At 54.3% G+C, this 27000-nt stretch overlaps 1 protein-coding gene across 2 annotated transcripts in view; it reads left to right on the top strand.

Moving 5' to 3' along the window:
- Positions 1 to 27000, top strand: part of KSR1 (kinase suppressor of ras 1) — a 147249-nt gene that overhangs the window by 98166 nt on the left and 22083 nt on the right. For both annotated transcript variants that reach the window (XM_021704229.2, XM_044921606.1), the window contains exons 3-11: positions 6712 to 6859; positions 10946 to 11405; positions 13830 to 13834; positions 16372 to 16432; positions 18470 to 18553; positions 20081 to 20142; positions 20243 to 20349; positions 23405 to 23573; positions 25524 to 25565. In XM_021704229.2, the coding sequence (XP_021559904.2) occupies positions 6712 to 6859; positions 10946 to 11405; positions 13830 to 13834; positions 16372 to 16432; positions 18470 to 18553; positions 20081 to 20142; positions 20243 to 20349; positions 23405 to 23573; positions 25524 to 25565 (1138 nt within the window). The remainder of the gene's footprint in view (positions 1 to 6711; positions 6860 to 10945; positions 11406 to 13829; positions 13835 to 16371; positions 16433 to 18469; positions 18554 to 20080; positions 20143 to 20242; positions 20350 to 23404; positions 23574 to 25523; positions 25566 to 27000) is intronic.

Genomic DNA, 27000 nt, shown 5'->3' with positions numbered 1-27000 from the left:
ACCTACCCCACCACTGACCCATCTTTCTGAGGCTTTTAAGCCCAGACATACCAATGCATAGGCCAGAGACAGACACTTCTTGAAGATTCCAGCCTGGCTCCCCACTCTGTAAGCCCCCACCCTGTCTTGTGGGAGGGAGGGAGGCAGGTACAGACCTCTCCTGGGACATCTGGGAGCTTGGGCTAGGCTGGGGTTGAGTTGAAGGAGTGTGGGCCTCATGAGAAGACAGGCAGGGGTCAACCCCAGGGCGCAGCCCTGCCCTACCCCGGCCAGACCTGCCTTCTGAGCATTCTCGGACACTTTCTGCCCTGGGCTACTTTAGCCAGACTGTCTACCCTGCAGCCTGTCTTCTCTCCTGGTCCCCAGCCTGAGAAATTCTGATTTGATTGGTCTGAGGTGAAATGTGAGCATCAGGATCCTTTTTAAAAGCACACCCCCCTTCCCCCCCCCCCCCCCCACCCCACGTAATTCCAGGGTTGAGAGCCACTGATCTAATTCAGCCAAACCCACTCATTTTACAAATGATGAAAGTAGACCCCAAGAGAGGGGTAGGGACTGGCCCAAGGCCATGGGGGTTCCAGTGAGCAGGTCTGGCCCTTCCTTCACTATGTTGTCCGGCTGGGAGGAGGTGGAGAAAAGCCTTCCAGAAAGTGGCTGGCTTCTCCTGGGAGGGGGTATTTCTCATTTCCCAGCGCTGAGATAGGAGGAGACAGGCCCAGGACTGGTCTGTAGACCAAGCCAGTACTCCATGGACAAAGCTGTCTGTTGATCTCCATGGAAAACCCAGAAGGCTGCCCAGTCCAGGCCCTCACTGCCTCAGCCCCACCTGTGCCTCCCAGAATTCCCACCTGTTGTCACCTAAGTCTCACTGTCCCTCAGCCCCAGCCATGGGCAGAGAGGAACATCTGGCAGGTGTTGCCTTGTCAACTGTAGGCACGTAGGCTTCCCACCTGGGCTGCCAGAGAAACTCCCTTGCTTTTCAACCCTTCTCTTTCCCCAGCTGCCCCCCTGGCCTCAGAGGGGTGTGCAGGGGTCTGCATCACCATCCACAGGGCTCTGGGGGTCCACCTCTGGCCTCTCTGGTGTGACCGGTCCCAGGGGAGCATCTGTGGTGAAGGATCCTGGCCCTTTCTTTAACCTGCAGCCGGGGAAGTTGGGGGTGGCCGGGGGGACGCCCCTGCACCCACACATCAGAAATCTGGGTTCTGCAAATGGACCTGGAGAGCTAGCAGCACTGACCCATCCTGCGCTCTGGGACCAGAAGGCTAACTAGAAACACAAAGTGTGGGTTTGCTTCTTGGCCTTCCTTTAACTCAGGCCTTTGCCGGAATTCTGCCTGGAGCTGCCCAAGGTTCTTGTACGTGGCCCACAAACAGGCGTCGGAGCCCCTGACTGACCATGGCGAGTGTGACCCACTCTCCGTGTCCGCCAGCACAGGTTTCTAAGTATAGACCCCAGGCAGCCCCGTGGCTGCTGGTAAGTCCCAGGATGCCATCTGATACTCATCCTGCCCCCTGACATGACCTGCTGCCAGTTGCTGAGGAGAGGGGACAGCTGTGTTTGGCACGGCCCATCCCCGCTGCCTGCTCTAGAGAACAGAACCGGCAGGTGAATTACCATAGACCAGGAGTGACCTCAGCCCTCCACCAACCCTGCTGTCTAATGATCATCAGGAAGAATAACTTCCCGTCACCTACCGGAGGACACAGACCGGGACTTGAAGGAGCAGGCCAAGGCCGGGAGCCAGCGTTCTCTGGAGCTCTTGCTCTGTCCCAGGTTCTCGCCGCCCCACTTCTGTGCTCAGGTGCAAACTGGAGCCTTGCCGGAGCCGGGGCTTGGGGTCCCCTGCACTGCCCGGGCAGCCCTGTCTTCCCTTCTTGGTTTCTGGTTCATGGTTTCTTTTTAAACAGAAGCTGGGATGGAGTGGGCAGGAATTCCCCTCGAAGCAATATGGACTCTCAGTCTTCATCCCCTCCCGAGAGCCCCAGTCCGGGTCCTTGGCTTTGAGACAACTTGTCATCTTCCGCGTGCCTCCAGGCAGGTGGGAGACCCTCCTGGGACTGTGGGGCCTCTCAGGCTTGAGGGGGCTTCAGAGCAGCTTCACCTGCCTGCTCGTTGGCGGACGTGTGAGGTCACCTGCAGCAGTTGGTAAAACTCATTCCCTAATGTGCTTTCCATGTAGGGGTGATCTAGAGAAGTTGCACGTGGTCTAAAAGACCTTCCTAAACTCAGACTCGGCCGTGCCTGTCGCTGTGGGTGGGCAGATCACATCCATGTGTGAGGTTTGGGGGTGCCGAGTTACGGAGGGCCACAGCTGGAGGAGATACCAGGGCCATTCCCGGGGCCTGCCCAGCCACTCACCCAGCCGGACCGTTGTCTACCTGGAGGTCCAGCTGAGAGCTGGGCGGATGCCTTTTCTTTGTGTACTGGTTCCCCTGGTTCCAGCATGCTTGCTAACCCTAACCCTCATGTACTTTCCCACCTTGACTGATGGACTTTAGGTCCGAAATCACTTGTAGGCATCGAAAGGCCAGCGCACTTAGTTTTCATGGTGGGGTCTCACGGCCAGTGTGGACACCTCGCTGAGAAGGCCTGGCCACACGTGCTGTGGTGCCTTCCCTCCCCATTTGCCTGTGGAAATAAAGCTTTAGAAGTTGCTGATCAGACAGAACTTGGGAAGGTGTCACATTCTTCACATAGGGTCTCCTTGCTGGAGGCTCTGTGTAACTCACGGATGTGAATCTTGGTCTGCACAGTTTTGTATTGGTTGCTACCATTTGAAAATCAGCTATTTTATTTATTTGAGAAGAGAGATTGAACTTGAGCCTGGGCAGAGGGAGAGGGAGACTCCCCACTAAGCAGGGGGCCTGACATGGGGCTCGATCCTGGGACCGCGAGATAATGACCTGAGCTAAAGTGAGACACTTAACCGACTGAGCCACCCAGGTGCCCCAAAATCAGCTATTTTAAAATAAAGATCCAGTTTTTTTTAATTTTCTTCTTCTTCTTCCTTTTTTTTTTTTTTTAGAGTAGGGGAAACAAGTGGGGGAGGAGCAGAGGGAGGGAAAGACTCTTAAGCAGGCTCCACGCCCTGCCCAGCACAGAGCCTGACTCCGGGCTCGATCTCACAACCCTGAAATCAAGACCTGAGCTGAAATCAAGAGCCAGAGGCCTAATCCACTGAGCCACGCAGGTGCCCCCAGATTTCCGTGTAGTCAGATCTGGTAACCCTCCCATTGCCTCCCCTCAGACCCCAACACTGAATGAAGGCAAAGGGTGGGGTTCTGATTAGCATTGTCCTTGCTGCTGTTGGGTTTCTTGTTGTCCAGTAAAGAAGAGAAGTGTCTTTACTAATAAAAGATCAAGAGGACCACATCCCACTGGTCTCATTTCTTCCCACGGCCTGGCCCTGAGGCTTGTGTATTTGAGACCCTTACTCTACCAGGTAACTTGCTGACTGGTGGATAGCTTTTTTTGGCCTCAGCTTTTAGGGAGAGTTCAGTGATCCAACGCTGGGGTGGGGTAGGGGTTAGGGAATGGAAGGAGCAGTCAGAAATGATGACCATGACCATGTGCTAGCACTCTTCATTCCATGGATGGACATGAACAGTTCACACCCTGGAAGGCTAGCTTTAGAAGTTGCTGATCAAGGGCGCCTGGGTGGCTCAGTCGTTAAGCGTCTGCCTTCGGCTCAGGTCATGATCCCGGGGTCCTGGGATCGAGCCCCACATCGGGCTCCCTGCTCAGCGGGAAGCCTGCTTCTCCCTCTCCCACTCCCCCTGCTTGTGTTCCCTCTCTCACTGTGTCTCTCTCTGTCAAATAAATAAATAAAATCTTTAAAAAAAAAAAAAAGAAGAAGTTGCTGATCAAGACAGGCAGGAGCAGCTCCAATTTTAAGTGGGCCCCTGGATTGGCTCTTCTGTCCCAGTCCCCCCACCCACCCCCCAGTTTTGTCTTGCCAACCCCTGGTTTGAATTGGAGCCTAAAGAGAGGGCAGAGGAGGAGAAGGAAGGTGGTCTCTGCTGCCTCGTTCCTGTGTGGTGGGGCTAATCCATGAAGCCTCATGGCAGTGGGAGAAACTTTCTGGCTAATTTGAAACTTTAAGGGAAATAGCTTTCTTCTTCTTCTTCTTCTTCTTTTTTTTTTTTTAAGGGAATGGATTTGAACATATTCTTTCTCTTTCCTGGGGGGTTACTTCACTTTGATAAAGAACAAAGAATTTCTATTTCACAGTATAGTTGTGGTTTTTCTTTTTTCCAGAAAGCAGGCAGAAATTAATTCCTTTAATTTACTTTGAAAAAAATTATTTCCCCCAAGGTAGCTGTTGCCTTCCAAGGCTCTGCCAGGTTGAGGAATGACAGCAGGGGAATAGTTGAAGGAACTTGGGATCCCACACACATGGGTTTGGCCATTCCTTAGGTTGCCCTGCCTGAGGTCTCTGGGGCTCGGGCAGGTGCACCTCACTGCCCATCCTTGCTGAATTGTGCTGAGCCAAGAGAGTATACAAAGCACTGGGCACACTGTCTTGGCAGATGGTTTGTCATAATAAACGTACTTAACTCTGTTTGAGAACTGGAAACTTGGTGTGGGGGGGGGAGGAGAGGATTAGAAAGAAAGGAAGGAAGAAAATCCCTATTTGCATGATAATTAGATTGGGGATTGGGTTTCTAGGCTGGTTTCTGAATCTCTGTTCTGGAGAACTGCTGAGTCATCACAGCCTGGGGGGAGTGCACGTTTGGTGAGCACGGAGGACACTCCAGGGAAGGGTGGTGGGTCGTTTTGTGCAGTGTGTGAAGCTCGACGTCACCGCCATGCGTTCTTGACAATATTGCCCAGCTGGCTTTCATAGTAGAGGGAGGGGAAAGATGTCTAAACTGCATTTTGATGAAGAGCCTCTTAGAGGCCAATAAAGACACATGGATTAAACAAAGCTGAGGCCTGGGGGTGTTTATCTGACCAGCCTCCTGCCTCTGCTGTTACCAGCGGTTTCCTGTGATGCTCTTGTTATATCATCTGGAAGGATTTCTGACAACCAAGGGTTTGTTTGTCCAGCCAGTGATGAGCTTCTTGGTGCTTTTTTCGCATCTGTTTTTCCAAATTTCAGTGTGAATCACTCTAAAGAGCTATGAGATTCTTCTCCACAGCCCTGGAGATTGAAGAGTATACTGACAAGACGAAAAGGTTGTGGGGGTGGGAGTGGGATACTGCCAGAGCCCAGGCCTCAGCGGTGGCCCCCACCACCAGCATCGCAAAAAAACCCCAGGTCATTGCTCTAAAGACGCATAACCAGTATCTCCGTCAGGTTCAGGTTCGACAGCTAAGTCTATGATTTACAGCAGCATGAATGGATAGTAACTCTTTCTAAAAGAAGATTACACGGCTAGCTGACATCAATGAAAATCAGCTTAGATTCTGAAGAACTACAAGCTTTATATGAATCATTTGATGTGGGATATGGCCTTCCCTGACATAGAAAATAACGAAAGGGGCCAAAGAAGAAGAAGAAATACCCTGATCCCCAGTCCCACCCCTCATTCCACGCCCTCCCTCAGGTAGCTCTTTGAGCTTTCTCTGTGCTAGGCCATGTTATATTGCTTTGAAGTGACTTGTCTTTTTATGTCAGTTACCTGCAAGCCACTGGAGGCCAGAGACATATGCTATCGTTTTGTGTGTCTGCTCCGGACTGGGTATCACATATGGCTCAAAGCAGTCAGAACCGGAGGGGTTTTCTTCCTCCTTGATGAGAAGAAAGAGCACAAGCTTTGAAGTCAGGCCTTGATTCAAATATTCACTCTATTACTTTTCTGTTGCTGTATAACAAATAACCACAAACACAGCAGCCTAAAACATCCCCCATTTCTTAGCTCACAGTTCTGTAGGAGGAGAACAGGATGGAGGATCTTACCAGGCCCAAGAACTTAAGGTGTCAGCAAGGCTGGCCTTTTACCTGGAAGTTTTGGGAAGAAGCCGCGTCTAGGTGCATTCAGGTTGTTGGCAGAAGCCAGTTCCTTCTGGCTATAGGTCTGAGGCTCCCTTTTCCATGCTGGTCCGCCAGGGGCCACTCTCTATCCGAGAGGCCCCCCTGCGTCCCTTCCCATCTGGCCCCTCCATGAGAGTCCACATGGAGTCCTTGTCGCACCTGAGTCTCTCCCTTCCTCTCTGCTACCTTGAATCCTTGAAGGGTTTTGACTGAGAATTAAATAAGGCGAGGTAGTAAGGTCCTAGACGGTGTTTCGTGAGGGTTAATTCTTTTTAACCCTTCTCTCGTTAAGCCAGTTTTATTTGGAATCTATCTTGTCTAATTCAGATACAGCAAAATTGCAAAGGGCCATCTTTATCTGAAGTTCTTGTCATTCTAAGAAGTTGTCATGATTCATCATTTTTCTGTGCAGAGGCATAAAAAGAAACAAGCGGGCAACGTGCCCTCATCGTAACTTTGCTGTTTTTTCCGTCCTTCCCCCATCCCAGCCCTGCAGCTTTGGTGTCTCAACCTCAGCTGCTGTCTCTGGGAGCGCTGGGGGTGGGGGCGAGAGCTAGCTGCCTGTGTCCTCTGACAAGTGGTGGCTTCTGGTCCCAAAGCCGGCCTGCCAGCACCTGGCCCCTGCCACTCAGCGGGGGAGACCAGCCCAGGCCGCGGAGAGGATGAGGAGGGCGCCCGGGCCGGCCTGACTGCTCACCAGCTCTCTGCCTCTCCCTTCTGTACTTCCTCAGGAGATCCTCAGCGAGCTCACGCTGGATGCCCTGCTGGACATGAACGAGGTCAAGGTGAAGGAGACGCTTCGGCGCTACGGGGCCAATGCCGAGGAGTGTAGCCGCCTGCAGTACGCCCTTGCCTGCCTGCGGAAAGTGACAGGTCTGGGTAGGTAGGACTGGCCTCCCCAGTGCTGAGGCCGGCCCCATCGGCTCCCTGTCCCTCCAGCGGGGCTGAAATAGCAGGCTTCCCTCTCCAGGCCTGTCCTGCTTCCCTGGGGCCACTGACGCGGGTGGGGCAAGTATGGCCCAGGGTTTCTGGGGCAGCTTGGAAAGGCCAGAGAGTGTGTGATCTGAGATAGAGGGTTTGCATCCCGACTGCTCTGGCTAGGATGAACCAAGGGAAGCTTTTGCCATCATCAGAGACCCCAGTCCTATCCACTGGGTGGGCCCTGTGTGATTTCCCCTGTTTTGAGCACATCTGTTGGGCTCTGAACCCTCCCTCGGCTCCCTGCATTCCAGCCCCCTCCCCAGTCCGGCTCACCCCCAGCCTGCTCCCTACCTTCTCCTGTCCCCATTGGCTGCTGGGCTGTGTGCTCAGAAGGCAAAAGCATGAGAGAAATTGTGTGGTGTTTCAGTTGTGAGTGTGTACATGGCCGCCCCAGGCAAAGTGTGTCATCCTGGCATTACGAGGAGTTCCTTGGGAATTATTTACAGGCTTTTTAAATCTTGCCTTGGAAACGGCTTTAAATGCCGTGATTTCACGTTCCCAATACGATACCGATAAGGCTTTACAGTAAGCCTAATGAATGGAATTAGTCCCATTTTTAATGATCGGAACCACCTGTCTTATTTCTGGCTGACTGAGGCTTAAGGAAGCTACTGGGGTTTATATTCTGCTTGATCCCCTCCCCCCAACCCCCCAGAGGGGATTGGGCTTGATTTCTTCCTGGACCCCATTGTCCCAAGTCCTCCTCTGAACACAGAGCCCAGCGTGGAGAGCCTCACTCAGTTCTAAAGACCTCGACAGGCCAGGCCTCCCAGCAGGGGCTACAGAATAAACGTGAGAGAGACATAGTCCACATTCTCATTCCCACATTTTACAGAGGAGATGGAGCCCAAAGAGGGGAAAGGGCTTCGCTGAGGACACCCAGCATTGGGTGACAGAGCTGGGATTCCAGCCTCAGTCTTTGTGGGTGGCTAGCTTGTTTCCATGTTGTGGGAATTTAGAAGTATTTGCCACCCAAGCTGGGACTGGGGTAGGTAACTTGTCAGCCTTCCCTCCTTATGCCTGAATTGTAAAGAATTGTGGAGGAACCAGCAGTCGAGGAGGGGTGGTGACCTATTTGTGTTGGGAAGGTGACTGCCCGTCCTAGGTGCCAAGCTAGGGGGATCACCAACTCATTAACGCTAATTTATGAAGCCAGGCACTTGACATGTGTGTGGCAACACCTTTTTTTTTAAGATTTTATTTATTTATTTGAGAGAGAGAGCATGAGAGGGAGGAGGGTCAGAGGGAGAAGCAGACTCCCTGCAGGGAGCCCGATGCGGGCCTCCAGCACAGGACTCTAGGATCATGACCTAAGCTGAAGGCAATCGCTTACCCAACTGAGCCACCCAGGCGCCCCAAGTGGCAACACCTTTTTAAGTGGTGGTGGGGAGAGCCTCTTCTAGCTAGAGCATCAGAGACATTGGGTGAGTTATCTGGGGTCCCACACTTGGCACGCCCCAGAGCTGGGTTTCTTCCTCAGAGGGTGCTTTTCTACTATGCCCCAGAGGAGGCCTCTGGGGAGGACAGGGTCTTTTCCACATCCTTCTCATCTGGTCTCAGCTTGTGGTACCTCTACGTCCACAAGAGGGTCCTGGCCACACCTCATCCAAATGCGTCTGCCCAGCGGTGACCATACTCCTAGGGCACCTGCTGGGGACTGGATGGGGACTGTGATCGCCCTGCCTCTCAGATCATGTGGTCATAGTCTTTATTACAACTAACTGGGCTTGGTGAGAGCAGTCTAATTGCAGTAAAGATGGACCGTGGAATCCATTTGTCTCAGCCCAGCACTCCTAGAATCTGTGGGACCTCGGTCTGTGACTTAACCCCACCGTGCCTCAGTTTCCTCGTCTGTATGGTGGAGGTCATAACAGCATTCTCTCATCGTGTTGTTGTAAGGATGAAATGAGTGACCGTCAAGTACTTAGACCAGAGCCTGGCTTATATTAGTGCTCTTTTCAGTATTAGGTTTGCGGGGTCATGGAAAATGTTGAACGCATTTGCCTTGTGGTCCCTGGTCTTAAAGGTGAGTGAAGGATGGTTCTCCGTGCCAGTGTCCGGTGAACAAGGGAGATCATTTCTGCTGATGCTTCGGTCCCTCATCCATAGCACACGTCTCTAATCACTCCCAGCTCTTCCCACTGAGTGACTCCAGAATCATTCTCGAGAGCCACTGCCGGATAACTAGTGTTCGCGTGTGTGTCGAGACCCATGTGCCATCCCTGGGCGGCTCAAAGCAGCAGAGATTAAATGGGCAGTCTGAAGCGTTTGGGACTCGTTTCCTTGGGTGGCGGACTTGTGCATGGATCATGGAACTCGATCTTCCATCCCCTCAGGAAGAGATAGGCCAGAGCCTCCGGGAGTCTAGTCTCTAAGTTACAGTTGTGGCTGCAGGTTCTACAAGAGCAAACGCAGGCAACGCACGGATTGAGTCACTCACTCCATGGAGTTGATTCCTGAGAAGAAAGTCCTGAGGCAGTGAAGTAGGGGAAAGGGTCCTTGAGGAGGGAGGACATGTACAAAGAGCCCTTGAGCGTTGTAAAGGCCAGTTTCTCTCCACCATCCCTGATCAGTGGCGTCCGGGCTGGGCTGGAGCATCTCTGATGACAGAGAGCTCTTTTGCTTGCCAGACTGAGCTATATTTGTAGGCCATTCAGGATGGACAGCCTTGTGGGAGGAGGCCTAGTGCCGCGGTCGGGACCAAGGGTGCTGTTCCTGTCCCACCTCACGCTTAGCCGCCTGACCTCGTCAGTGTTCCTGGCCTCCCTGACGTGCTGGGAAGACTGAGCGATACAGGGGAGAAAGCACAAAGTGGAATAACTCCAGTGTGGAAGTTCATTTTGTCTTGAGTCAACATCGACCTATCCATACTTTCCCCTCACTGGTAAAATAAGGAGGGAGGTATCTTTTCCTTCCCCACATCGGGGTCTCTGTAGACAGGCTCCTTTCTCCCTGCCCCCAACCCTTTGGTATCTCCCCATCCCTTATAAGCTCCAACCTAAAGTCCTTGGCGAGGCCTCCAAGACCCCTCCTGAGCTGGCCTCTTGCAGCTCTCTGGCTCGTCCTGACCTCTCCAGGCACGAGGAACTCCTCGTAGTCACCAGAATGTGCTGTGGGCTCCCTGCCTTTGCATGTACTGTTTCCTCTGCCTGGTGCACCTGCTTCACTTTCTCCAGGTGGCTCAGCGCAAACGCCGCCACCTCTGGGAAGCCCCCGACCTCCAGGCTAGTTAGGGTCCCCCTTCTCCATGCTCCCTCAGGGCCTGGGCGTCTCTGTCTCAGCACACTGCTGTCCTGCTGTTTGGACTGTCTGAGCACAGTGGATGTCTTTTTTCATGGCCTGACACCCGGCATCCAGCATATGCTCGAATGAATGGACAGACTGGGTCATTGAGTTGGAACTGCCCAGAGCCTCAAGATCTCGGGGGTCCGCTGTGTGGGCAGCCAAAAGTCATGGGTGCCTCTCGGAAGGAATTGGCTATTGATCCTCTTCTAACCAGATCTTTGTCCTATAGCAAATTCCCAGGGCAGATTACTACTGAAGGTTGATATGCCCCTTTCCTGGTGTTTGAATTTTCTTGACATGGAGTTATCCCCTTCGAGCACCCCAGCTTCCCCTTCTTGACTCTTAAAGATCAGTTGCCACTTCCCTCTCTGAGGTCACTCATTTTGGGGTTGGGTTTCCCAGCTTGCTCCCTGCAGACCTGCCAGCAAGAACCCTAGACGAGCCATTCTGTCTCTGGTCCTCATTTCCCCTCTATAAAATGGGGACAGTAATATCTGAGCTGGTGGCCTCACAGTCACAGACGACACGGGTGGTGATGTGTGTGCTCGAGAGGCCTGGATAAAGGCTTCGAGTCGAAGCCTGCCGAGAAGGGACCGTGCAGCCCTGGGCAAGGTGTTAACCTCGGGGCCCTGGCCACCTCACCTAGCTAGTAAGTCCCTCTAGCTCTGACCATCTGTGACTCGACTTCTTGGCCCACAGGAGGAGAGCACAAAGAGGACTCGGGCTGGAGTTCATTGGATGCCCGGCGGGAAAGCGGCTCAGGGCCTTCCGTGGACGCCCTCTCGCCGGCCAGCCTGCCTTGGCCCCCAGGGGGCGCCCAGCTGGGCAGAATGGGCGGCAGCACCCAGGGCCCACGCTCCGTATCTGTGTCCGCTCTGCCCACCTCGGACTCCCCGATCCCCGGCCCCTGTGAGGGCCTCTCGGACACCTGTGTCCTCCTGCACACCAGTGGCCGGCTGACCCCTCGGGCCCTGCACAGCTTCATCACCCCCCCGACCACGCCCCAGCTGCGAAGGCACACCAAGCTGAAACCGCCGCGGACGCCGCCCCCACCCAGCCGCAAGGTTTTTCAGCTGCTGCCCAGCTTCCCCACGCTCACCCGGAGCAAGTCCCACGAGTCTCAGCTGGGGAACCGCATTGACGAGGTCTCCCCGATGAGGTGAGTGTTCCCGCCAGGCTGGTGCTCAGTGTGCCATCCACTGAAAGTTCTGTCTACGGTTTTCTCATCATAAAGGGAATATGGGCTTTATTTTCAAAGGACAAATAAAATCAACCGACCTAGAAGGGTGCAAAGTGAAAAGTGCCTCTGAGTCTCAGTCCACTCTCCAGGCTTTGTTAGCAGTTTGGACTGAATCCTGCCTGCTAGGTTCTTTTCTGGACATGTGCGCGCGCACACACACAGAATGGTACCATGCATCAGTCAGGATAGACTGGGTTCTGCTGCAGTAACCCCTAGCTCTCTGGGTCTTAAAATGACAAAGATCTATTTTTTGCTCATGCCACTTGTCCATTGAGAGTCGGCCTCATTCCAGGTCCCAGGCTGACAGAACAGCCACTTTCTGGAACACTGTCTGGAACATTCCACTAGGGCAGAGGAAAAAAGAATTTTAGCTGTTACACACTAGTAATTACGTGCTCTTTCCTGCAAGTTCCACTCACCATTCATGGCCCCACCCAAACAAAGGAACCAAGAAATGTAATTCTCTCGTGTGCCCAGGTAGGGAGAACTGGAATATCTGGCTGAAACCTCTAATGATTATCAAATACCATGTACTCTATTCTAGAACCTATTTTTTTTTCCTCCAAAGGTTTATTCATTTATTTGAGAGAGAGAGAGCACGCAAACACGAGCTGGGGGAGGGCCAGAGGGAGAGGGAGAGAGAATCTCCAGCAGACTCCCACTGAGCGCAGAGCCCGACGTGGGGTTCGATCTCACAACCCTGAGATCACGACCTGAGCTGAAACCAAGAGTCGGATGCTTAACCAGCTGAGCCACCCAGGTGCCCCTAACCTGTTTTTTTCCACTTACCTTGATATCTGAGAACTTCACGTCCATATATCTTAAAATATGTTACTCTTTTATGTAAAAAATGTTCTTAACCTATATACTCAAATAGGTACTAATGGTGATATAGTCCAAGACACACAAGCTTCATAGCTCCTGTAGTTTGTAGGGGCCGACGGTGTGCGGTTTCCCCCACCATTTTTCCTCAGTCACCCCGTTCCCCTTGCAGAGCCAACCAGGTTATCAAGTTTGCATATACCTATAGTTATTCAAACTACCTCATCTTTTTAACTTCGTATCATTGCATCGTATTGTTTTAACTATCTTCTCTCAGGTCATTCTCTGTTCTGCTACTGTAAGAATTGCCCTCATCAGTGTACTCTTGTGGGCAGGGCAGAGGGGAAGGAAGGAGTTTTCTTTGGGTGCCTCCTACCTTCTTGTACCTCTGAGGGTTGAGGACTTGGCTTTTCTCCTGACACGGGCTCTCCTTTTCTGGTCTTAGGTAGGCTTGCTCCCCGTGTCCCAGTGTAGGCTGTCCTGGGTCCCTTATGGGATGGGCCCTGGACATCTCTGATGGTTTTGAGTATGTCACCCAAGGAGAGAAATCCATGCTGTGACCTACCCTGCCACTCCTCATCAGCCTGTCCTGCTGGGGCCTGGTCCTCCCCCACACCCCCCAGAAGAGACTGCAGCCTTCCTCCCCTTCTGGATCCTCCTCTCCCAGAGAGTATAACTACCATGGGGACACATGGATGTGGGTCATCAGAGGGCATCTCAGTGGGTAAACCCAATGCGTCTGTTTCTCATCTTCCCCTGAGAAGAGCATCAGAAGGACTCTGGTCTCATTCTGGGCTCTGGGCGGAGAACAGAGCCTCAGGCAGATGACTCCATGTCCTCAGATCCCACAGCTGGTGAGGTGGGCCTCACCCTGGGATTCTGAGTTGAGTCCACACAGAGCCACTAGAACTAGTGCTGACACGGACACTCAGGTCACCTTGTTGCTCTCAGTGAGCCCAGAGGGTGGACTAGGTGGCCTGGATCTCCCCCAGTCTTCTTCGCTGCCGGGATAGTGGCACCCCTTGAGGAGGCTGGCGCAGGGCATGTCCCCATCTGGCCCTCCTTGAGGGCCGCCTTTCTGTGCTCACAACTGTTCTCGTCCTCCTGCCCCAGCCACTTCCCCATCTCCTGCCTGGACCCTGAGCACCCCTCCCCGCAGGGCTCTGGGCGGGCTGTCCCCGCTTGCGGGTGTGTGACCTGGGGAGACTGTGAGGCTGTTTGCTCAGTTGTGAAACGGAGTGAACCCTACCAGGCTGCGTGTCTGGCGAGGCTTAGACAAGCTAATGTAGGGAGCGCGAAGCACAGAGGTAGCTCCAGTGCCCACGGGGGGTAACTTCTAGCCCTTTCCATTGAGGAACCGTCTCCACAGTCAGGCGGCCAGCTTGGCCCCACGCACCAGGGACTCAAAGCCCTCAACTGAGCATGTTGCCCGCTCCCTCCCGGGCGGGGCAGGGGTTTCTGGGGAGCATGCTGAGTCAGCGTGGTGACATCATCCCACTCTCTCTTTTTTGTCTCCTGCAGGTTTGGTAAGAGTGATTCATTTTCATCCCCTCTGCCACCTGGGAGAATCGTGTTTGTGTTGCTGTCCTTGTCAGGGATGGATTTCCTTGACCCTCTCTCAGCCTACTCGGCCTTTCCACCGTCCAGCAGCAGAGGTGCTGGGAAACGCCTTGGGAAATAGCCCTCGGACAGGTGGCCTCAGCCCAGCCAGGAGCCACTCTCTGTGAAGCAGAGGCCTGGAGAGCATCTTGGGCCATGGACAGTCCCCACTCAGGCCCTGTCTGTAGCTGGCCATCCCCACAGGTGACCTCTGGCAGGGAGCCTTGCGTACTGGGCTGCTGCAGTCACCCAGAGGCGCGCCATCGGTCTGGTGTAGGTGGATGTCAGCTGATGTCCTGGGACCCCTCTTCTCAGGAGAGAGGCAACCCGGAGGCAGGAATGTGGCTTGACTCTGCATGAGGCCCCAGGAGATGGGAGGATGTGAATGGGAAGGCCCCTTTGGGAGGGGCGGAGGGAGCCCCAGCGGCCCCCGATCCCTTTTTCCAGCCGTCCACCTCCAGGTTGGAAGCAGGGTCTTGCACTGGGCTGCGCTGTAGGGCTTCTCTCTCCTGAGGCAGAGCAGAGGGTAGCAACCATGCCTCTGGGGTCTGCTTTGAATTCTATCCCTGGAAATGCAGAGATGTCTGGTTTGGGCCTGAGCAAAATAGCCATTTATTTTTGTCCTATCCTGAGCTGGCTAAGCGGAGTGACCGAGCTGTCAGCAGGGTCTCAGTGACAGCAGAGGGGGGGCAGGATGGCAGGCCAGAGCTCTGCCAAAATGAAGCTGGCTGCCGGCTCACCATGGGGGCATAGGGTGAGCAAGGAGGGAGGCTGCGCTGCCCCTTCCCTGGGACACGGGAGCAAACTTCAGCACCTTGGGGGAGAATCGAGCACCCACATCCCTGGGACAGCCTGTCCTGTCAGCCTCCCGGTTGCTGCAATAACTCAGGGACCGCAGCAGTGAGACTTCAGGGCGAGTGTTTCATCTAGATCTGGGGCACCTGATGCCTGACCCACGTGCCATCTCCCCTCCCTCCTGTCCCACGCCCTCAGCAGACATTACAAGTCAATCATAGCAGGTATATGTGGTTGAAATCTCGTTTTTCTAGAGTCCCTTTCTCTTAGGCTGGCAGCCTAACCCCTTTTGGACCCATGTGCTTTGCTGGCTTTGGCTGCTCCCAGTGACGAGGGTCCCAGGAGGGAGTTGGGACAAGTCAGCCCCAGGGCAGACGTGCCAGAGAGAGCTGGGCTAGTGTGATGGTGGGTTCCTGAATGACCACGGGGTAGAGAGGGCCCTTTGGTCCTGATCAGACTCCCCTTGGTATGGAAGGAGGAGTCAGCACCTGCAGCTCGCCCTCTCTATGTGCTCAGGTATATGGTACTTGGCATTAGGTGAACCAGCACTTAATGAGCACCAGGTGTGTGCCCGGCCAGCACATTTTGGAGGGGGGGTTGTTGCCGACTCCGAGGACAGGAAACAGCCGCACATCCCTCAAGCACCATGTTCCTGACTTATCTGGGTTATGGTTCCTTTTGATAACTGGATAACAGTTTAGATCCTCCTTCCAGGGAAAAGCCCACAAAGCTTACCAGTCCAGAGTGTTTCCCAGAACCCCTGAAGCCCATCAGGACACAGTTGAGAGCCCGTCCTCCAGGGGGAGCTAGGCGGTGCTGAGTAGGGGCAGAAGCAGGACCTGGAAGAGGGGGAGGAGCAGGGGTGCCCAGGCAGAGACAGGGCAGGAGGCAGTGGGACATGTGGGCTGCCATGGAGGGGTCGCCTCCAGCTGCCCCTCTACTGCCTGACCTGTAAGGCGTGAACACTGGGGATGCTGTTCTAATGGGGAACACAGGATTAGGACAGGGAGAGCCTAGGGTGCCCTCCAGGAAGGCAGATGGAATGCTCGCCTCAAAGCTCATGGCCTGAGTGAGACTCCTCTGGAAGCCAGTGGGACTGGCCCATGTGGGGCTCTGGTGAAGCTTCACCGTGTCCTTGCTCTGCCTGCCAGGGTCTGGCACTGGAGGCTCTGAGAGCAAAATCTCCAGGTGCTTGTGGTTGTAAAGGTACTGGGTGTGCTAACCAGCCCCAAGCCGTCTGCCGGCGAGGGCCAGAGACCTCCTACCCACTAAACAAGAGACCAGCATTAAGCACTTGCAAACAGTGACCTATGGATGCGTCCATGCGGGAGTGCAAGAGGTGGACATCGGTGGACATCGGTGGAGACTTCTGTCCTCACCATTGCTTTGCCTTCTGCCTCTCAAGGCTGCCTTCCCCTGAAGCTAGGAGCCACACAGGGATGGTTTCCGAACCATGGGCAGAGACCAGGCAGTAACATTCCCAGGAATAGCAGGGCCAAGCATGAGCTACGCTGCCCCGTTGGTCTCCCTGGCCTGTCCCTGTTTTGAATGTTCAGGGACACCTTTATCTACTGTTCACTAAGTCCTCTCACCCACCCAGCCTGTGATCTGTGACCTAGAGGGCCACGGAAACCGGCCTCCTCAGCCGACCTGGCCTCTTTCCCTGCAGATCTCCCACATGGATCCCCACAGATGGTACGAAGGGATATCGGGCTGTCGGTGACTCACAGGTAGGTCCAGCCAGGCTGGGATGGGGGGCCTGCATGGGCTGGGGCCCCCACTGAGGGGTCGCTCTTCATGGGGCGGGGGGATCTGTCCTAATCCCTGTTTCTCAGGGCTTTTTGCCTCTGGTCTGTCCATCACCTCTGTGAACACAGCCCTGCACCCACCTGGAGCCGCTACCCATCACCAGTGGCTGTATGGGCTTGCTGGACCCTCCCCGACCCCACCCCTGCACTGAGGGAAAACACAGGCCTTGGTCTCAGGGAGGAGGAGCTGAGAGCTTCCTGCAGGTCCAGCATGAGATCATGCGGGGCCTACAGCTGGCCGCACATCAGAGCCCACTCCCGTGGCCCATCCCTAAAGTTCTCGGCTTGGCAGTCTGGATTTCCAACAACTTCTAGGGACTCTGGTGGCCGGTGCGTGTTGGCATGGGCTGATATGGGCCCATGACATGGACTGGCCCAAAGGCTTGGCCTCAGCACCTGTGAGGCTGGCGTGTGTCACAAACAGCAGGTCTGTCATGCTGGACAACCTGCAAAACGACGCCTCGGGTTGCCTGTGCCCTGGCTGTCCCTGCTAAAGGCTGTCGGGAACACAGCAGGGCACGCTTGTCAAGAGCTTTGTGACTTGCAGCGGCCTTTTGTTTCCCCCTGGAGCATGAGCTGAGCTGCAGTGAGCCTGGGAGGCTGGCCTGGAATTCTTGCCCAGAGGTGGAGACCCGCTGGGGCTCTGGGGCCTGAGTAATTTGCCTGAGGTCAAGCTGCCGGTTAAGATGGTGCTTGAGTCCTCTGGCCGGCGCCCAGGCCCCTCTGGGGACTCGTCAGGGCTGATCCCTGTACACCGGAGTCTTGCGGAAGAGAGGCTGTGGCTGAGGCACCACGATGGGGACCCCTGGATGCATTACAAACCGTTCTGTGTTCGGTTGTTACTATGATAGGCTCTGCTTTCAAAAAAATCTGTTCCTCCAACAATGTGAGTTCCTTCTGCCCTTCGGCCTCTCCACCCTGTGGACTGCCTTAGACTTTTTCTGCTTTTTCTCTGCCGGACAGCACCCACTCAACCCCTGTCCTTCCTTCCAATCTATCTTTTGTGTTTTTTTAACTTCTTAATTTTTGATTTAGTTTGGATTGAAAGATGTTCAAAAATCAAGAGGTGAAGAGGGTTATCCACGTGCTCCCCTCCTGCTGCTGCCCCCAGCCCTCTGGGTCCCCCTGTAGGCAGATCTTGGTGGTTTCTTGAGATATTTTTATACAAGCAAATACGTATGTGTATTATACACACTGTTCTGTTCTTTGCTTCTTTTCTTGTAAAGATGGAGGCATCATTTACGTAAAGCTGAGAGCCCAAATGCATTTTTACATATGGATACACCCATGTGTACCACCCAGGTGAAGCTCCAGAGCATTCTAGCCCTCCAAAAAATTGATCTTTGGCCCCTCCGGGTCCATCACACTACCGCCCAGGGGTTACTGTTCACTTCTGTCCTCATTGGTTACTTTTTCCTGTATTTGAACTTCATATAGATGGAGTTATGTTGTACTTTTTTCCCTGATAATGTAATTTGGAGATCATTCCGTATTTGCACAAAAAGAGCTTTCTTATTTTGTTTCCTGGCCCCACGGTGTCCGATGGTGCGGTTGGATGGTACTTTGCATCATCAGCCGCCTGTCACCTCAACAGCACACAGGCTGTTCTCAGTTTTTTACTGCTGCAGACCCGCGGTGGGGAGTAACCTTGTCTGTACCTCATTGGACACCCGTGGGAGTGTCTGTTGGATCAATTCCTACGACGGGAATCGCTCGGTATGCGCACTTGTAATTTCGATGGCTGCTGCCGGAGAGCTGGCATCTGTGACCACACTGACTGGGATTTTGGCAAGGATGACATTGTGGCTGGGAACTCTGAATGCCCAGGAGCAGGCAGTGGGCCTGGGCATTCCTGCCCTGGGAGAGGGCACTGGTCGCTCCGGGATGGAACCCAGTCTCCTGGTTTCCAGGCTCTGGTCTCTGAGCCACTGAGCGTTTTCCTGTGTCCACCTCCTGCAGGTTCTCCACCAAGTCTTGGCTGTCCCAGGTCTGCCACGTGTGCCAGAAGAGCATGATGTTTGGAGTGAAATGCAAGCATTGCAGGTGATGCGCGGAGGGTGGAAGGGGTGGGAGAGGCGAGTGAACTCCATACATTTAGTTTAGTACGAGTCCTCCTACTTGATTCATCTTGGCCTTAGGTTAAGTCAGAGTTCACGGAAACCCCTTTGAGAGTTCTTAAAGCTACTATTTATAATCCCATTTGGCACACTGTGGTATAATCAGCCCTCTCTAAAGAGATGAAGGAAGCATCGAGCAGGCATTCCCAGAAGAAGGGGAAATTTGAGGTGGGCTTTGAAGGTTGAGTAGAAGTTTACCAGGGAGACCAAGGAAGAAAGAGCATTCCAGGTATTGTACCCTGTACAAAGTCCAAGAGGAGTGGGAGGACTTTTCTGGAAACTCTGCAGAGTTCTGAAGTTTATCCTCATGTGTTAGCACACAAGATGGGGAGAAGGGTCAGGCGGGGGTGAAAACAGAGATGGCTCGTGGTGTTCACAGAAGAGGAGAGTTCAGGGAGAATGTTGCTTCTATACAAACACAGCTTTCTTGTTTCGTACCATTGTTCTTTCTGGTGGGACAGAAGGATAAGAGAGGGAACAGCGCTGGGGGCAGAGTGTCCTTTGTTGCTTGCAGAGGATGGACCTGGAGTCTGCTCCCAGATCACTGCCCCTCCATTGCTTTGTGACCTGGGGCAAAATGCTTGCTCTTTCTGGGCCTCATTTTCACAACTGGGCAGATGATTCCAGGTTCTTTATCTATCAGGATGGCTTCCAGATTCTGAGCTAGTGTGTGTAGGAAAAGCATTTAGGCTCCCGCCAGACCAGAGGCGACAGGTCTCATGCATGTCCGTTGGATAAATGGTGTTTTCCTGATGACTCCCCTGACCACCAAGGAGACACCACCAGAACTTTCCACCAGTCTAGGTCTTCTGTGGCTCCTGGCTTTATACTGGGGACCTCCCGCTCCCTTTCAAAATGCCTTTCACACGGAGAGCGTAGAATGACCTCTGAGCCCCACGCTCTTCGACGATCGTGGTGTGAAGTTGGTAGGGCCCCACTGTCAACCCATTTGATTGTCGAGAACCCCGAGACAGGGTCCAGCAGATAGGACCAAACTGAGGGCCTAAGTCTTTCCATTTGGGCCTGTGCTGACCCTCAGACCATGTGACCCGTGTTGGAATGCAGCGGGAGGGGCCGCCGCTTGCATCCCTGGGATCCCTTGGTCATGTAGACACTCTCTCCTTCTGATTCATCTTTTTTGTAAGTTCAGATTTTTGTCTCCAGTTTTCTGAATGTGAGTGGAGGGTGTCCTTTTCTTTAGAGAAGAGAAATAGATGTGTGACCCACAACAGGTTAAAATGGGTATGATTAAAACTGCTTTGCTGGGAGGTTAGGCAGACAGTAGCTGCTAGGACGATCAACGTGGAATATTCCAGACGTCTGGGTTAATGGTTGTTGAGAAGTGCGTGGAGATCAAGGCATTCGAGAGTGAGTGTTGCCCGGAGCCCCCGTGCATGCCCTGGGAGCCCCGAGTAGCCCTCCGTGCACTGACCCTGCCGCCTTCTTTCCACAGATTGAAATGTCATAACAAGTGTACAAAGGAAGCCCCTGCCTGTAGAATATCCTTCCTCCCACGTGAGTGTTCCACTCTTCTCTGCTTTCGGGGGCTGGGGTGGACTTTTCTGTAGCTTGATCTGCTCCCTGCTAATGGTTCCCCCTTTTCCTTTTTACCTAGAACCTAGGCTTCGGAGGACGGAATCTGTCCCCTCAGATATCAACAACCCGGTGGACAGAGCAGCTGAGCCCCATTTCGGAACCCTCCCCAAAGCACTGACAAAGAAGGTACACGGGCGGTGGCACGCCGGTCAGCTGCTTCTGCCGGGAGAAGCGCCCCCTGCCCCGGGGCTCCTCCTATAATGTGGGGGTCTGGCAGGGAAGTGGGGCATGCAACCCAAGGCCAGAGGGTGGCCTTCAGGGATCCTGTCGTTAGCCATTTCATAGACTTCATGTTGATGTCCAAATTGTAGTTAATTGCCCGTGACCTCCTTCCCCAGTTGAACGGAGCATTTCCTGGGCACTTACTGTGAGTCGGGAACTTTTTTCATTGATCTTTCTTTTTATCTTCACAATAGCTCTAAAAATCACATGCTGCTATCAGCTCCATTTTAGATGAGGACCCTTAGCACAGGGCCCCCCTGTGAGCGAGGGCAGGCCCGGAGCAGGGCTCCTCTGCCGATACACAGATTTGAAAGGAGAGTCTAACAGGCCTTTCATGGCCCCAAGACACAGGAGTGCATGGTGTCTGTAAGACGTCTGTGCTCGTGGTGGCTTCGGATGGCAGCCCCCTGGTGACCGTGCAGCTGGTGGCCTCCCACCGGGCTGCTGCTGGTGTGGCTGTGGGTTTTCAAGTGTGTTGTGCCCCAGCCCCAGACCAGGGCTTAGCATGCCCTTGCCTCCGTACGGAGGGGCATGCGACTGGCTTCTCCGCAGCTTGGGCCAGACTGGGTAGAGGTTGGGGCGGGGAGAAGAGAAGCAGGTGGTACGGCCCATTAACACCAGGGACCCAGAAGGTGCAGCTTGGGGGTCGCTGCTCCACATCTTACTGCCCGACAAGGGAGACCAGTGCCTCAGAGCTGATGGCGCTTACGGGCCCGCTCGTGTCCTCTCTCAGCCTCCCTCCGCCTGTCATTGCATTTCCCCCCACGGTGGTGTTCCCACCAGGGATAGAGAGGTGGAGTGGAGAGGTGCAGGACCACAGCTGAGCTCCAGTCCCGACTAGTCAGTCCCCTTTCTTGTCTGTGGGACCTTGGGTGAGTTCCCTTACCTCTCTGAGCCTCAGCTTCCTAGTGTGGAAAGTGGGGATAATCATGCTTCGTTGACAGGGTGTTGTAGGGGTAACGAGGGGACAGACATTCACGAACTTGCTTGTCTGGAGCAGCGTTGTCCAGCCTGTCACAGATACACACTTCCTCGTGAGGGACGCTAGGCACCCCCGTCTGCCCCTCCCACCCTGCCAGCATTGTAATCTTGTCTGGCAAACACCAGACGAACCCCCCTATTTACACCGTCCCCCCACACCCACACTTGTCAGTTCTTCAGAACCCACTCAGAGCCCCTCCTCCTCCAGGAGGCCCTCCTGCACGCACCTGCCCGGCCCTGACCTGACATAGTTCTGGGTGGTGCCTTCTCTTACCTCACCGAGGGCACTGACCAGCTGTCGTCCTTCCCTCACCCTGATTTATGGTCATTCTCATAACACGAGCTAATGGTCACTGAGTTCTCGCCAGGCACTGTGCTGAGGGCTGTGCATTTGGCCCAGTCATCTCAGAGGCCGGCCTGTCTCTCCAGCCTCTTCTCTAGCTGCCCTTGCTCAGAGTGGCTCTGCCCACTCCTACCTCGGGGCCTTGGTTGCCACCCCCCCATTCCCTCTGCCTGAAACACACTTCTCAGCATTTACACACTCAGTCCTCGGGGAGGCCTTGCCGGGATGCGGGCTGAGGACCAGGGTCCCTGGCTGCACCACGCCCTTCCCAGTGTTTTGTGGCCCGGCTGCAGGGTGTGGTCCCCTGTCTGCCTGCTGAGGACCTGTGTCCCAGCAGGTGGCTGCTCTGGAGGGCAGGGCCTCGTCATCTTGCTCCCGCCTGGTCCCTGGTGCCTGCGTCGGAGTCCGGCACACAATAGGCAGTGTGGACGTGTTGGTAGGAAACACTGAGCCCATGAAGCAGCAGCAGATACCCCCATTTTATCGAGAACCACTGTGGCTCAGAAAGGTGTGCTGATTTGAACCAGGTCACATGGGTGCTGAGTGGAGGAGCTGGGATTCAGCCTGCCTCGTAGCTACTCCCCCTCCCCGGGCTGGCCCAGCCCTGAGGAACAGGGATCACTGCGGGGTCACTGCAGGGTGAGCGGGGAGAGGAAGGGCTCAGGGGACCCAGCTCCCTCCTCCACCGGCCTGTGGCACCAGGTGGTGGGGGCTGTCCCTGGACTGTGAGACCCACTGTAGCTTTGGTGGGTTCTGGGGTCCCCTGGACACCCGAGAGCCTTTAGGGCCTGCAAAAGAGAAACCTGTAGAACTCAGCCTTTAACCTAATTTGGCCCCAACTTTTTGTTTTAAAGATTTTATTTTTAAGTAATCTCTACACCCAATGTGGGGCTTGAACTCACAACCCCGAGATCAGGAGCTGGCTTAGTCGGAAGAGCATGCAGCTCCTGCAACTTTCTTGGCCAAGGAATTCCAACCCTGTCCCCTGAGAGATTGGAGTTTGAGTCTGGGAAATCGGTCAGGGCCAGAGTCCCACCTACAGCCCTCTCTCCGCTGGCCCTTTGACCTTGCTAGGTCCCAAACCCCTGGGCAGTCCTAGCCAGTAGGTCTGCAAAAGAGTGGAGGGAGCATTTATTAGACACCACTGTGTACCACACACTAAACACTTGTCAGAGACTGTATTCATTAAAAAAAACCCTGCTGTGTGCTCTGCTCAGAGCCAAGCACTGGGTGTATGATGAGCAGGCGCGGTCCCTGCCCTCACAGGACACACAGAATTTTCTGAAATTCTTCAGAAAACCCCCTAAGATAGATGCACTTGACAAAGTTCAAGTGCCCTGAGGAAGAGTGCTATCTATAGGAGGATAAGGAGGAGGAGCATGGTCCCCACTGGGCTTGAGAAGGGCTTCTGGGAGGAAAGTATGTTTGAGCTCAGGAAAGATGAGCAGGAGTCCCTTAGGGGATGGGCATCAAGGTGAGGGTCTTGAATATTAGACCAGTAAAATGTCAGGATGCCCTGGGCAGACTACCTCGTTTTTAGGCAGGAGGGGAGGATTTCAGCATGGGGCATGGGAGGGGCAGGCCAGGCAGGGCCGTGACAGTCCCTGCCCACTTCTGGTGTCTCTGGTCCCACAGGAGCATCCTCCAGCCATGAACCACCTGGACTCCAGCAGCAACCCGTCCTCCACCACATCCTCCACGCCCTCCTCGCCGGCACCCTTCCCAACATCATCCAATCCATCCAGTGCCACCACGCCCCCCAACCCCTCTCCTGGCCAACGGGACAGCAGGTTCAACTTCCCAGGTACCACACCTCGGGGCTTTTCTGTGCCTTCAGGATGGGGTCCAGTGTCCCGTCTCAGCACACACCAACAGGCTCAAGGTCAAACACTGCCACCACTAAGAGCCTTTACCAGGAGCCAAGCACTATGCCAAGCTCAAGTATGTTACCGTATTTACACCTGATGAGAGCTCTGTGGTAGGTGCTGTTACCACACCCATTTTACAGATGGGGACACTGAGGTTCAGAGGAAGTGGCTCGCCCTGAGCTTTATAACACGTAAGGGACAGAGCCAGGATCAAAGCCAAGTCTGTCTGGCATAAAGCCTGGATTCTTGACACAATCCCCATACTGCCCTCCTGTACATGGGATCTCATGGGCATTGTTCACTCAGCTTCTGAGCGCTCAGAAAGCCTGGCAGGAGCACAGGGAGCTGGGGCAGGCCCAGAAGGCCTGGGAGAGGGACTGGGGCTCGATTGCTTACCTGCTCTGTGATCTGAATAAGCTGCTTAAGGGGGGAGCTTTTGTTCCCTCTTTGTTCCCATAAAACAGGAGACCCCCGTGAAGTTGGGATTAGGTTATTCCCACTGTGCAGATGCGGACACTGAGTTTCAGGGGGAGTGCATGCTCTGTAGGGCCCCGTCTCTCAGCCAGGCCTGGGGTGTCCCACCTCTCCAAGGTACAGAGCAAGGCCCACTCGCCTATTTCAGGATGAGCCCAGGCCTTGGCCCCCCCTGGCAGCTCCTTGCAGCTGGGTCTTGACCCTCTGGGTATTTCGGTTGGCAGCCAGGAGGAAGGAGCAGCCACTGGGACACTCCAGTTTGCTCTGGGCCTGGTCAGGTCAGGCCCCACCTGTCACTGGCCCTTGGGGCTCCAGGCCCGGGAGGACAGAGGCACAGCTTTTTCTGTGCCAGGCGACCCTTAGCTGGGGCCACGGGCAGCCAGCAGGAGGCCAGGCAGCCTCTCTAGACCCATTTTTACCAGGGTCCTAGGGACTTCTTTCAGGGGTGCTGGGAGACTGAGATTTTGTAGGAATCTTTTCTCTTTTGCCGTGCGCCTGGCTGGAGATCTCCTGCATCGTCCCGAGCACACCCATCCCCCCCCCGCAATGGAGCCACAGCCCATTGGAGTGACCGTCTCTTTGCACTCTGCTCTGTCATTATGCTCTGAAACTGGATCTTTTGCTAAACTTCTAGCTTGGGTTTTTCTAAAAGGAAGGCCCTGTTTGAAAAACAATAGCCACAGAAAAAGTCCATTTTGTGATGTCAGCCAGAGCCTCTCAGCTTTCCCTGACGTCTGTGGGCTGGGCCCTCATTGTCCTTTGCACAGAGCCCTCACTCTGTCCAGGATCTATGATCTTGCTGGTCATGGCCGTGCCCGGGGCCTGGCCCTGTGGTTAACCTGGGGAAGGAATGACTCCTACCATGTACCCACTCTGTACTCTGGGGGGGCATTTCCATTTATGTCGAAGAATAAACCTGGGGAAAGGCTATCTGTACCCCTGTTTTACCATATGACAGCTCTCAGAGTCCAGACCCCCAGCGCATCCCCTTTAGTCCCGATTAAGAGAGGTGGGTTTTTGTTCTGTTTTGGATGGTGAGGTCGGGTTGCTGAGGCCTCAGCTCCTCTGGGGGTGAGTGTGGGGCCAAGGGAGGCCGCTCCTCTGCACGCGGCCCAGCCGGCTTTCACAGGCACTATTTCCTCCCCCTTGTGTCTCACCCTTCTGGGCTCACATGCACTTGACAGAGAGGTGAGCCTGGGAGGCGAATGGAATGGGCCAGGCCTCTGCGGCAAGTCCTCCGGGGCCAGCCCCTTCCCTGCTGGGGGCTCCTGCTAGCACCCATTTCCTTCCAGCTCCCTTTCTTCTTCCTGCATGGGTCACCCTGCTCTGCCCCACCCTGTAACCAGCCCCCCTCGCCAAGCCCCTGCATTTGCTGTTCTGTGTGTGTGACTCACCTCCTCTTCTGTTTAAAGCTGCCTACTTCATTCATCATAGACAGCAGTTTATCTTTCCAGGTGAGTCCTCTGCATGGTTCCACTAACTGCCCCTTGCCGTGAGCCCTCTGTCCAGCCCCCCTGGGCACCCTCTCCTCTCAGGTGCCTGAGTCTCACATACACTTGTTTTTGTTTTTTTTTTTTTTCTTCAAGATTTTATTTATTTATTTGAGAGAGAGAGAATGAGAAAGAGAGCACATGAGAGGGGGGAGGGTCTGAGGGAGAAGCAGACTCCCTGCCGAGCAGGGAGCCCGATGCGGGACTCGATCCTGGGACTCCAGGATCATGACCGAGCCAAAGGCAGTTGCTTAACCAACTGAGCCACCCAGGCGCCCCTCACATACACTTGTTTTGACAGCTGACTGTGTATCACGGCTGGGAAAGGGAGCAGGGTGGGTCGCCTTGAGGGGGGTCCTTCACAGGGGCAGTGATCTGCTGGGAGGGCCCTTGGCATCTGCCCTGTTCAGCCTCTTGAACAGAGACTACAGGCAACCTACCCAGGGTCACACGGCTGGGAGGTGGCAGAAATCCTGTTTGCAGAATGAAGGGAGAGACCTTTATGCCAATGCCTTATGAGCATCTGTTAGGATATCTTCCCCCTACATCATGACAAGGAAGCTACTTAGAGAAGCTATCTTAGAAAGAGAAGCCAGTTTGGAAAAGTCTGCGAGTTTCCCCTTCTTGAGCCTTGCTGCCTCACGCCATCTGCTGGTGATAAGATAAAATGCAGCTTTATTTTAGAAAGTTTCAAGGAGACAACTTTCAATCTCATTGATTCCCTTCCACAAAAATTGTTTTGCCCACCCACTACATGCCAACCTTTGCATTTGGCCATATTCCTGCCCCCAAGGAGTTTATGTGGTTAGTACTTATTTCTCCAGCTGAGGATGACAAGCATTCGTATACATAATCGGCAACCTTAATTCTTAATTTAGCCATATGAAGTCTCAGTGTGTTTAGACAAAGACTGTAGCTAATTGTTTTTCTCCTGGGTTAAACAGACCTGTCTTGAAGTCATGATATTTTGGTTAGTCCGGGCTTTTCTGTTCTCCAACCCAGCTCCATTAGGGGAGCAATTTGGGGCATTTGTAAGTTCTTACAGGACTATCCGTATGGCTTTGGCCAGGTGTGCGCAGGCTAGGAGGGGTCAGGGACTTCAGTGCTAAAACTGGGAAAGCCCCGGGCTCGGGGTCAGCCCCACCTGCCCAATATCCAGGCCCCTGTAGGTGTGGACTGTGCATTTCTTCCTCTCTGCTGAGAACTGCTCCGCCAGCCTCCCAAACCTGGAAGCCAAGGGGGCGGGGCCTCTGGCTCCCACCAGAAATGCCAGCTGCTGAGCCAGGCACCAGGTGTCGCTACTGAGCCCCCTGCGAGCCCTGCCCTGGGCCTCTGCTGGCCTGAGCCCCCCATGAGTCTTACTGCTCTCAAGGGCTGTTGTAACCAGCTGCTGCCTCTG

Source organism: Neomonachus schauinslandi, chromosome 15 (genome assembly GCF_002201575.2).
Source record: "Neomonachus schauinslandi chromosome 15, ASM220157v2, whole genome shotgun sequence".
In the NCBI taxonomy this organism is placed as follows: domain Eukaryota; kingdom Metazoa; phylum Chordata; class Mammalia; order Carnivora; family Phocidae; genus Neomonachus; species Neomonachus schauinslandi.
The sequence above is the reverse complement of the archived record's forward strand: the minus strand, read 5'-3'. Positions and strand labels throughout refer to the sequence as shown.